Source organism: Colletotrichum costaricense (genome assembly GCF_030867565.1).
Source record: "Colletotrichum costaricense strain IMI 309622 chromosome Unknown Scaffold_31.1, whole genome shotgun sequence".
Classification (NCBI taxonomy): domain Eukaryota; kingdom Fungi; phylum Ascomycota; class Sordariomycetes; order Glomerellales; family Glomerellaceae; genus Colletotrichum; species Colletotrichum costaricense.
In genome coordinates this window covers 2,042-13,138 of record NW_026848260.1, presented here as the reverse complement: position 1 = coordinate 13,138, position 11,097 = coordinate 2,042, and the positions used below count along the sequence as shown (strand labels likewise).

At 57.8% G+C, this 11,097-nt stretch overlaps 4 protein-coding genes across 4 annotated transcripts; 2 read left to right on the top strand and 2 right to left on the bottom strand.

Moving 5' to 3' along the window:
* Window positions 1-1,669: 1,669 nt before the first annotated feature.
* On the top strand, window positions 1,670-5,170 carry CCOS01_16458 (uncharacterized protein; the record flags this gene model as incomplete). Its single annotated transcript, XM_060464594.1, has 1 exon — window positions 1,670-5,170. The coding sequence occupies one exon, from the start codon at window positions 1,670-1,672 to the stop codon at window positions 5,168-5,170; it is 3,501 nt and encodes a 1,166-aa protein (XP_060304730.1).
* A 1,051-nt stretch (window positions 5,171-6,221) lies between these two features.
* Window positions 6,222-7,127, top strand: CCOS01_16457 (oxidoreductase; the record flags this gene model as incomplete). The annotated part of the gene is made up of 1 exon (XM_060464593.1): window positions 6,222-7,127. The coding sequence occupies one exon, from the start codon at window positions 6,222-6,224 to the stop codon at window positions 7,125-7,127; it is 906 nt and encodes a 301-aa protein (XP_060304729.1).
* A 315-nt stretch (window positions 7,128-7,442) lies between these two features.
* On the bottom strand, window positions 7,443-8,779 carry CCOS01_16456 (BRCA1 C Terminus domain-containing protein; the record flags this gene model as incomplete). Its single annotated transcript, XM_060464592.1, has 2 exons — window positions 7,443-8,534; window positions 8,708-8,779. 2 exons carry the CDS (start codon window positions 8,777-8,779, stop codon window positions 7,443-7,445), a joined length of 1,164 nt encoding a protein of 387 aa, XP_060304728.1.
* Window positions 8,780-9,623: 844 nt separating this feature from the next.
* On the bottom strand, window positions 9,624-10,793 carry CCOS01_16455 (uncharacterized protein; the record flags this gene model as incomplete). Its single annotated transcript, XM_060464591.1, has 1 exon — window positions 9,624-10,793. The coding sequence occupies one exon, from the start codon at window positions 10,791-10,793 to the stop codon at window positions 9,624-9,626; it is 1,170 nt and encodes a 389-aa protein (XP_060304727.1).
* Between the last annotated feature and the right edge of the window lie 304 nt (window positions 10,794-11,097).

Here is an 11,097-nt window from a genome sequence, read left to right as displayed (position 1 = left end):
TGGCAGAGAGCAGACACGAAAGGGGAAAAAAGCAAACTTCCCCTTGCAGTTCTTTGCTCCCCAACCCACTGGGCTGCGCCGGGATGCCCTCACCCGGCAGCTTCTCCATCTGTCAACTTGTCAAGTTTTCCAAGTTTGTGTGTCTCCTTTGGGACCTTTCGCAGCCGATACCGCGTACTTGGTCACATCTCAGCAAAAACCCAATGCTGCGGTCTCGCTTCCAAACTTGGGACTCGGGATTGACTCTTGTCTCGCGCCCGAGCACTTTCCTCAAGTCAGAAGAGTGACACACTCTGGGTACACTACACGTCTCCAAGTGGTGGACCGTCCTGGACCTGCAAGGCGCCGGCAAGCAGGAACATCACGGAGCTCCAGTATGGCGCTGTCAAACTGGGTATCCTTTTCTCTCTCTCTTTGCAGTTGGGCTTTGGGGGCTTCCATACGCATCCGTTACCACATGGTTCGTTTTCTTTGGCCCTTCTGGCTCTGTTCTCTCTAAGACTTGCCTACTTTTTTCTTCGCCGTCACGCCTCGTTCGCGCCCCCGTATGTCCCGGATTTTCCTTCCACAAGTGTTGTCTCTGGGGAGGAAGCCTCGTGGACGTTCGCGCCTCCGAAAGCTACCTTAAACGAGAAATAAGAAAAATAAATTGCGAGCAGAGGCCAGCCCGACCCCGAGTCTCAGCGCCACGAGTCCACCGAGCGGCCCCTAGACGAAGCGTACTAGACTTCTCTTGGTGACGACGCCTTCTTCCTCCCTTGATCTGCCCTGAGGTCCCTCAGGTTCCTCCATTCCCCCACTCACCAGTGACTTACTCCTCCACTTCCTCCGCCTGCCGCCGCGCCGCGTTTCCGGTTGTTGGTCTCTTCGCTTCGTCTCCCCTTGCCTCAAATTGGGTCCCTTTCTACCTACCCCCTAGGCTCTGGAGGGGGCTCCATCTCACGAGAGACTTGTGGACGAGGTAAGGTAACTCGAGAAAGTCTGATCATGGCGTTCCACCTTCGAGGCCGCTAGCTCTCGTTCCCATCATTTTGCACGGACGCCTCCTCCCCGCGATGGTTTGACGCTTCCCACTTCCACCGTCTGCCACCGTCTGCCTCCCCTCCCGCATTCTTTCGTCCCAACGGTCGGTCGCCCGGAGGGATAAGGACATATATCGACCCACTGCCGCCCCCCAGTCCTGGGCGTTCCCAGAGAGAGAGAGGGAGAGAAAGCGACCGGGAGATGATCCAAGTGTTGCTCCATGAACCCTAAGCCTGATATTGTTTTGTTCCTGTTCATCTCTCTTTCACACCTTTCCTGAATCTTTTTGCGCTCTTACCAAACCTCATTCGTTGCCTCCTAGAGGTTGAATGAGTAAACGTCACTCATAGACGCAAACAGCAAAGCTCAGTACCTACTTCGATCTCGCCTCGTCTTTTGCGTGACCACCACTCCACCTATTCGACGTGTGTCGCCAAGCGGCCCGTCTTAGCGAGATCTATTTGCTGCGCCGCAGACGACTTCCTTAGTCAAAGACACACCCCATCGTTGTGCGACCCTCTATCAAAAACGTATTGCGCATCTGGAACCCTTTTTCTTACTGGTGTCTTGGAGGAACAGCTTTCGGGCATGCGGTCTCGAGGCAACATATCACACAGCTGAAGCTTTCCCACCGAGGGATAAAGAGATGGTCTTTTCAGAGAACCCAGTCAACAGACGTAGCGAAGTCATGGTCGTCTCATCGAATACAGGCCCGCCGCGGCTCGACCTCGCACTCGGCCGGGGTCGCCGCGGCACGTTTGACAGCTTCGACAGCGGCAGCGAACGCGGATTCCACCCTCGCACAGCACGCTCGTCCAACGACCTCTTCACACAAGCCCTCGGCAGGATCGATTCGGCAGATTGCGACTCGGAATGGGGCGCGGTGCGCGCGAGCGCCAGGGAGAACTGCGACAGAGGGGGAGGCATGGCGGACCTCATCGACTTCCTCCGGACCACCTCGCCGCCGCCAGAGTTTCCTTCACAACAATCCCTCTTTGAAGACGACGCCGCCACCACAGTCGTCATCGAATCCCAGGAGCAGCAGCGGGAGAGATGGGGACTGCTCAGGAAGCTGCGGAGGCCGCGCACGCGAGCCAGGTCAGAGTCGCCCGTCCGCCGGCCCCGGACCGCAGGACTCCCCAACTCTGCTGTCGCATCCAAGACGAGCAGCGGCAACTCGCACATCGCAATTTCCATCCCGCTGGAGTATTGCCACGTAGGACCGGACTCTGACTGGGCCCTCGCCATCTTCAATGCCACGCCACCATTACCCCCGACTCCCCCGGTAAGAAACAGCGACGAGGAAACCAGGAACGGCGTCAGACCTTATGCTAGTGATCGTACGGTCACTGTTCTCAAGACCGTCAGTGAAAAGGGATCCATCTCGACGCTCGACACGATGAGCACCAAGAGGGGATGCAAGGGCTCGGTGTCGATATGGCCCAAGATCAACCCCAACCCCATGAGCCCGCCCAGGACGCCTTACACGACACCTCCGGGCAGCTTGCGTGGGCGCTCTTCAATGTCAAAGACTAGGCGCGATCGACTACCTCCTCCGCCGCCTCAGTACGCCGAGCTCCCGGCCGAGCCCGTCCACGCGGCCAAAAGCTCTTATAGCAGTCTCAACAAAGAGTGTGGGTTCTCTAGGGACGAGGGTTCCATTGCTCAGATCCCCAACACGAAGAGACCCAGAGCGAGAACAACACCAAGGCGGCCTGAGAACATCGTGCTGCCGCCGAGAAGGTCGAGCATCAAAATTGTGAGGCCGCACCCAGATGCAGTCCTAGACAGTCAGAGGTCGATCGATGGCATCCTGGGCGGCGGTTCCCAGCGCCAAAGTATACTGTCAGATGGCCCTCAGCTGAGTCCCGGAGCCTTTTCCGAGGCACACTCCATCAGCCCAAGCATCGCAACGACAGAGTTGTCGGAGCCGGTCGTATCGAGCGCACGGTCTGCAAAGGCATACTCAATGGCATCGATTAAGCAATCCGACATGCCGGTGCTACCATCTCGTCAGTCCTTTTCTGTCCGGCCGGGGAGCAGCGATACAGCGCAGACCACTCTTGTTGGAGAGTCTCTAGCGTCTCGGAATCCCTCTACAAGAACGGCTGCCTCGCGGCAAAGTCGCAAGGAGCGTGTCAAGTCTCTCAAGCAAAGAGACATGGATGCGTTGCGAGCCCTCACGAGACAAGGACCCCAAGACGATGACGGCGAGATGACGCCGAGGCCCAGGACCTGCGAAACGGTCATCAGCTCCCTGCGCCTCCCTTCTCGAGATGGTACGTTCGGGTCCAAGGACCACCTACCGCAAACGAAATTATCCGCCACGAACTTGGCACACATGGCCAAGTCTCACAAGAAGGCGACAAAACACAACAAGAACGGCACTTCAACAAAGATATCAGACTGGCAGGCCACGCAAGATACCGAGACGGAGACCATAGACTGGGAGACGGCGCGAGAGGAGCTGACGCCCGGTTGGGAATCCGCGCTGGAGACGCCCACAATCGACTGGGACAAGACGCCGTTTCTGGGGGACATCACGGCCGCCGACCACCGGGCCTCGACGGACACGATGGACACCGCCGCCAACACGTTTGGGAACGGGGACGTGAGAGACAGCACGCTCAGCTCCGAGCCGCCTCGTCGATGGGGGAGCCTTCACCGCGCCAGCTGGGCGAGCTCGGTGCCACTCTTGGACCGCATTGGAAGCTTCGCGCCGTCCGACGCGAGTGCCAGCGCCCAGGCGGTAGAGATGGACGATGGCCACGCAGAACCGCGGCCAGCTCGCATGACGCGCGCCGACTCGGGCACTCTTTCACAAGCGGACGCGGACCGGCTGTGCTCGAACCGCTTCAGCTTTGCGCTGTCCGACGATAAGGTCAAGATCGATGTCGCGGACGACAGCCAGTCCATCGCGGGCAGCATCGCTGCCTTCCCCAAACCCGGCTGCGGTCCTCGACTGAGCGCCATCATGCCCGTCGCCGAGGTCGTCCCCTCGCTTCCGGTGGACGAGAGGTGGTCTGCGTCAACCCTCAACTCGCCGGTAACAGTCATCGAGGTCTCGCACCCGCCCTTTGCGACCAGCCAGCCGCAAGGAGAAGCTCCCACGCATGTTGCGCGCCCCCATACGGCGGGCAACACCAACCCCGTGCTCTTCAACACCGCCAGGGCCGAGGGACATGTCAACCGTTCCGACAGCAAACGAGAGCCGACGGTATCAACTGACGACCCCGCCGGCGACGCAGACGAAACAGCTACCCTGCGACCGAAAAGCCTCCGCTCGCAAGAGGGAGGAGACGCAGGAACAGTAGCAGAAGCAGGAGCTGGAGCAGACCGCGACCCCCTCAACCTGCCCAACATGTCAGCCCGAGAACTCCGCAACCACTACGCCAACCTCCGCAGCGTCCAGGTGAACCACCTCGCGCACGAGATGCTCCGCAACCAGGAGCGCCTCGAGCTGCGCATGCACCAGCAGGAGCGGAACCAGATGCTCTTCATCGAGCGCCTCGAGCGCTGCATGAGCGACCTGCGCAGCCTCCCCGGGTCGCCCCTTTTCGGCCCCGCCGGACCGCGCGGGGGAGCAACACTCCCCGACTGGCCCCTCTGCGGCGGCGGCGTTGGTCTCGGTGACGACGGAGGAGACGACTACGTCTACGAAGAGCAGCACATCAGCCGCGACGCGAGGCACGAGGTCCGCGTGCGGAGGACGGGCCGCATTCGCGGGAACACTACGAGCACCACCGCCACCACCACCACCACCCGGACATCACAGCGGCAGCGGCAGTCCGAGGAGTCTCACACCCGGGGGAACGGTGTTGGATGCACAGGTGGAGACTTTGACGACTTTGACGGGGACTTTATGAACCTCATCCACCCCCGACAGAGGCGCCCGTCAACCTCGCACGAGATCACCCCCCGCACCAGCGTCAGCGTCAGCATCGGCGGCGGCGGCAGGGCGGTCCGGGGAAGCAGGCACCAGGCGGTGATGATGCAGCCGCTCATCACGCGCGGGGGGCTGGATGCCATGGAGCCGCTGATTCGGGAGCTGCAGGTTGCTTCGCGGGTGAGTCTGGAGGCGGCGCGGACTGATTCCAGGACGGAGACGCCGTTGCCGGATACGGAGTATTACTATAGTTTGATTTAGGGGAGGAGGTTGACTTTGGACCTCACATTCTACTTTTTTTCCTATTTCCATCTTTTCTCCTTTTTCTTTGGCTCGGATGTAGGAATTGGCCGGCTTCCCGCCTTCATGAACTGAAAGGTGTAAGCCATTGTAGCCAAGGTATTTGATGATGACCCATTTCCTTTGTCTGGATGGCAGGTGTGGTTTAAGGTGTTATCTTGTGGAACTTTGTGGATGAGGATTCTCAGGATCAGGATCTTAAAATCAGGGATGATGAGAAGTGAGTATACCCAGAGCTCACAACAACTTTTAGTTCAGTGTTATTTTCCTCTTTGTTTTTCTTTTCACGCCCATACCATGAGCGTCGGACGGACACCATCTGCGCTGCTGATGCAAGACGCGAGGAGACTCAAAAAAGATACCTATTTTGCTTTCTCAAATTGCCTGATCATCCCATAAGTGATATGCACTGTGACAATACGAAAACTACAATTCAAGCTAGCCTCGTCCATGAAGAACGCCCAACATCTGAGCTACCATGTGCCATGTAGATCGATGAGATGGAGATCGAAAGCCCCCAGATCTCTCAGGCGTATCGTCAAAAAGGTCTCCAACCAATGACGTCGTCGTCGGATGGGGTGCGGGACCCTTGCAGTAGCTCGTTTCCGGAAGGGGTTGATCTTCAACTATTTCTGGCGGGGGCTAGCGTTTCTCCCTATTAGTGTACGCAGCAGAGCAACAAAAGTCATGATGTCTTTGACCTAGATTCTTTGTGGAGCTGGGAAACTCAATTCGAGGCTGAAGCTGGATGTTTGGTTTGTCTTGGATGACATGCAGCTAACTATTTACTCAAGCTACCTAGCTTACTCAAGTTTTATCATTTGTAGCTCCCATTCTCCCCCCCGTGTAGTGGTTGTCGATTGAAACTCGTGACAGACTTTCACTTCCATCGTGTCTTACACGCGATACATCCACCATCCTCACTCAACTGAAGCCATACACAAAACACATCCACCAACCACCCATCTGCTCTCCCAAACACCAAAAAACATAACAATACCCACAAACCACAATGTCCCGCCCCTGGATCCTCGTCGCCCCAGCCTCCCGCGGCATAGGCGCCCACCTAACCCGTCACCTCCTCCGCACAACCACCGCCCCGATCCTCGCAACATGCCGCTCCCCCGACACGACCGCCGTAAAGCAATCCATCCTCTCCTCCCTATCATCATCTTCCTCCTCTTCCTCCTCCTCTGAAAAGAAACAATCCCACTCCTCCCCAGCCGCAAAGGAAACAGAAGACCTCGCCTCCCGCCTCAAAGTGATCACCCTCGACGTCACCTCGGAGCCCACAATCGCCGCCGCCGCCGCCGAAGCGGCCTCCCTCTTCCCGACCTCCACGCACCACCTCCGCCTCGCGCTCGCTACGCCGGGGATCCTGCACCCGGAAAAGAGCCCCGCCCAGATCGACTACGACGACGCCCTGGAGACGTTCCGGGTGAATACCCTGGGGCAGATGATGCTCATGAAGCACTTCTCCCCGTTCCTCCCCAAAAAGTCCGTCAAGTTTTCGACATCCACTTCTTCTTCTTCTTCACCGGAACATGACGAAGCGAGAGGCCTACCCCCATCCCACGCCGTCTGGGCCGCCATGTCCGCGCGCGTGGGCTCCACGGCGGATAACCGCAAGGGCGGGTGGTACAGCTACCGCGCCTCCAAGGCCGGCGTCACCTCGCTCGCCAAATCGCTCGACCTGTGGCTGGCCGCGCGCAGCGGCGAGAGGGCCATGGCCGTGGCGTATCACCCGGGGACGGTCAAGACGGGGCTGTCGCAAGGGTTCTGGGATACCGTGCCCGAGGGGAAGCTGTTTGAGCCCGAGTACGCGGTGGAGAGGATGTGTAAGGTGCTGACGGAGGAGGTTGGGATCGAGGGGAGAGGGAGGTTTTGGGATTGGGCGGGCAAGGAGATTTTGCCGTAAAGAAAGAGGGGGGGGGTGTATGAACGATGTTTGTATGAAAAGAGGGAGGAATTTGGAGTCTAGGCGTAGATGAGTAGGAAAGGAGCTCCCAAAATGGGAGTGAGAATCACCCGAGATCTCAAAGGGGAGACACAGGCAGCTTTAGCATCGTCATCATTCCATGATAACTGATTCTATAAAAGTCGTGAAGAAACGGCTAGTTGTACACGAGACACGACAACATCTCTGGGTAACTCCGTGCTGTGAAAGAACATTCTCCGAATCACCTCCCATCGCCTCAACCCACAACCACAACCGCAACCATGATCCCCCGCCTTACAAGGCTACATCCTGGAAAGATGCCCCGTCAGGAGAGACGCCCGGCTTCTCCTCCTTTGTCGGATTGTCCTCGTCTCCCTTGCCGTCCTCACTGTCGTCGTCCGACTCCCCCTTTGGCCGGTGCGCGAGGTTCTGCTCGTCCTTGTCCTCCAGCCGCACCTTTTGCTCCTCTTGGTCCACGATCCGCTTCTGCTCCGCCTCCTTCTCTTCGTCCCCGGAAGCCGGCTCTTCCTCCGCCTTGCTGAGGGGGTTCTCGGCTTCGGGCGACTTGGCGGCCGCCGCGTCGCCGTTGCCCTCGGGCGTGCTAGCGGCCGGGGGTGTCGGCAACTCCTTCTGCGTCGGTGGTGTCTGCTGCGGCTGAGGTGTCTGCTGGAGTTCGTCGCTCGAGGGTCCGGGTCTGAGTGCGTCGAGGTAGAACTTCGTCACGCCCAGGATGCGTCCGTTCTTCTCGCAAGCCTCAACCCACTCGGGGCGCACGACGGGAATGTTGGTCTCGACAGCCTTCTCCCACGCCAGGCCGCGGCCCTCGGTGGTGACAAAATGCGTCGTGTCGATGCGGACGCTGTCGACAATCTTGGCGCCGATGCGGTCGACCGCCGCGGACAGCGCCTCTCTAGTGGCAGGGGGCATGATGCCCGTGGTGATGGTGATGCCGCTGAGGTCCGTCATCTTATGGGTGCGCACAGTGACCTTTTCGGAGCTGAGGGTGCCGGCGGTGGTACGCAGGACGAGGTGGAAGGTGTAGTCTGTGTCGACGGCAAGACCGCTAATCTTTGTGCTATGCATTTGCAGAGGCCGGGGAATGTTGCCAGCCTTTTGGCCGTTTCGGTGGAGGGAGAGGGAGAGGATATCGGCAGTGGCGAGCTCGATGGGGTCCCATTCGAGGACAACAGAGGTCTGGGTTGCGTTGCGGCAGCGCAGGACGGGTGTCGTGGGCGAGCTGGCGCCAAAGGACGAGTAGATGCGGTCCTGGAGCTCGCGGAAGGCATGTTCGGTCTTGGCCTCTGAGCCTAGGTTGCGGGCAACGGTGATGTCGACGATGCTGCCGGAGGAGATGTTGGGAGGGAGTAGGATAGACGGGAACTCGATCTGGGCGCTTGGAATTAGTACAGGGTCTCGTGAGTAGGCGACGATGACATTGATGAGCGGAAATGGAGGGTAGGGCGGGGGATAGGGCGCCGGGCCTTTGGACCATATAGCTTCCCTCGAAAACAGCCCGCAGTTCATCGCCAAAATTGCAGAGTGCATTGGGTATAACGTACCAGACGCTTATCCGGCGTCAAAAGCACCGTGACGCCGGCGTCGACCTTGCCGACGGTCAATGAGACGAGCATCGTGAACTGTGTCTGCTGGTGTTGAGGCTTCGTCCCAGTTTTCGAAGCGTGGTACGTGATTGCAAGGTTGTTGGTGTTTCCCGTCTCCGGCCAAGGGGGCAAGGTGGGATCAATTGCGCAGGGTCGGTCGCCGATTCCGTAGGCCTTTCGTCTCGATTCCAAGGGCGGGTTATCGTGATGAGTTCGGTATGGAGGTGGCCAGGTGGGTGAGCAGGAGATTGTTGCCAGCGATGCTTGTGTATGCGAGACACATATGCTGGATCGAGAGAGGTACAAACGCCAGTCACAGTTAATTACCAGGTTGGCAGCTCCAGACGTCTCGGCTGGCAGCTCTGCGCTAGCGATGTGATTCGTCGCCAACAACTCTGCAACTGCCCTTCACACCGTGGACGGGGCAGTAAGGAGTTGAGGTGGCTGGGTACGTACCTGCCCCGTGCTTCACCTCAGTTCTCATTCCAAATGTAAGTCTTTAATAACGGTTGATTGATTTCGTCTTATTGTTCGCTAGATATTATGATGGGACGTTTTGTAGACCGTTGTCACTTCTGACGTATATGCTTAGACTGCATTGGGGTTTCTGACGTCCACTTTGTCTCCCAAGTTGTGTTGTGTGGTGTCAAGACCGCCGCCAGTTGCTCACGAGATATCAGTAACATAGGCAATGGACGTATGCTTCCCTGTCTGTAAAGGAGAAAAACAAAAATAATGGTTTCTATCTTAGGGGTATCATTTGTAGGGATTATGTTACACAGACGACAGCCGAAGCCGTCATCATGAAGGTTGCCCATGCCATCTCTCAATAATGGGACCATATCCATCTCTCCGCCATCTCCAAGATTCCTCATCACGCCCAGAGCTGGCCCGAATCCAGAGGCCTTTCTTCTTCTCTCCGGCGCTTCTCTTCGGCGACCTTGAGCCTCCGCTCCTCCCGCCTGCGTTTCTTCTCCTCAATGATTCGCGATCGCTCCTCCTCCTGTTTCAGTCTCCTCTCCCGCCACACCGACTCCTTCTGAAACTCCTTCTCAAGCCACTCATCTTCTCGCCGCTTCGTTTCTGCTTCTGCCTCCTCTCTCCGACGTTTGGCTTCCTCCTCCCGTTCAATCTCTTCGCGTGCTCTCTCCTCCAGTTTCCTGTCGTACTCGCGTTGCCACCGTTCCGGGTTCTGCTCGGCGTCCTTGAGTTCAATCAGGCGGTCCACGGCCACGTCCATCGCCGCCCGCAAATCGGCGCGGGAAAGCCTCTTCACCACGTCGGCGGGGAGCCTGGCAGTGAGCGCTATCGTGCCTATCAGGTTGCCCTCTAAGGAAGTGTCCTTCCCCGTGCGGTTCCTCTTGGGCCTGAGCAGACGTCCCTCGGGATCGTAGCCTCTGGCTTCTAGGGCGGCGTGGAGCTGGCGCCTCATGGTCCTCCGGGCAGTATTCACGACAACCGGAACCCCGTTCTGGGTAACCCCGTACAGCCAAACCCAGAGCGGCGTGTTCTCCTTCATCTGCTCGTACTTGTGCCTGTACAGGACCGTGTAGGGATGCTCGTTCATCGTCTCGACGAAATACTCTCTGTCCCAATTTCTCATGACATGCCGTGGAGATATTTGTATCTTCATCTGCTCAGACAATTTTTTCAGTTCGCCGGGCAGATGGACCATTCGGTAGTCCAAGGCGGCCAGCCCGATGTCCAGGTCGAGGAATATTCTTTTGAAGTGATGTTCCACTGGTAGGTTCTTGAAGTTGACCGGATGCGGGGGTGGCTTGGTTTTTCGAACTGACGGGAGCTTCGAAGCGTCTTCCTGGGAGGCTTTCGAGTCTTCGCCACGAAGCCTCCGTTTGATCTTCTCCAACTTCTCCTGGCGCTCTCTGTTACGTTCTGATGCCCAATAATCCCTGCTTTCTCTTTCTTGGCGACGCCTTTCATCTGTCCATCTTTGCTTCATGGCGGAAACGCGGAGTCGTGGGTTGGAGGAAGAGAACCAGGAGGCTTGTGTCGCTATGGGTATACCAAGAGGCAGTCTTCGCATCGTGCTGGTGACATGTTGAAGTCGTATCGGCATCATCGCATGGTCGTCGCCGGGGGCGGTCCTCGGGCACTCATAACTCGGAAGTAAGCTCCGCCGGTGGTATTGAATGATAGAGTCGATAGGTCAGGTCAATTTCATAGAGGCCGGTCTCTAGATTTCAAACGGCGACGAGGCGCGAATTTGCGATCTGCAATTTGCAGGCAAGCTACGGCTCTCGAAGAAGTGATGCAGGCGAAGCTCTCCCAAAATGGCTTAGGTAAGTCGAGGAAAGCTTAGACTACCTTATACTGCGTAATGAAGTGGA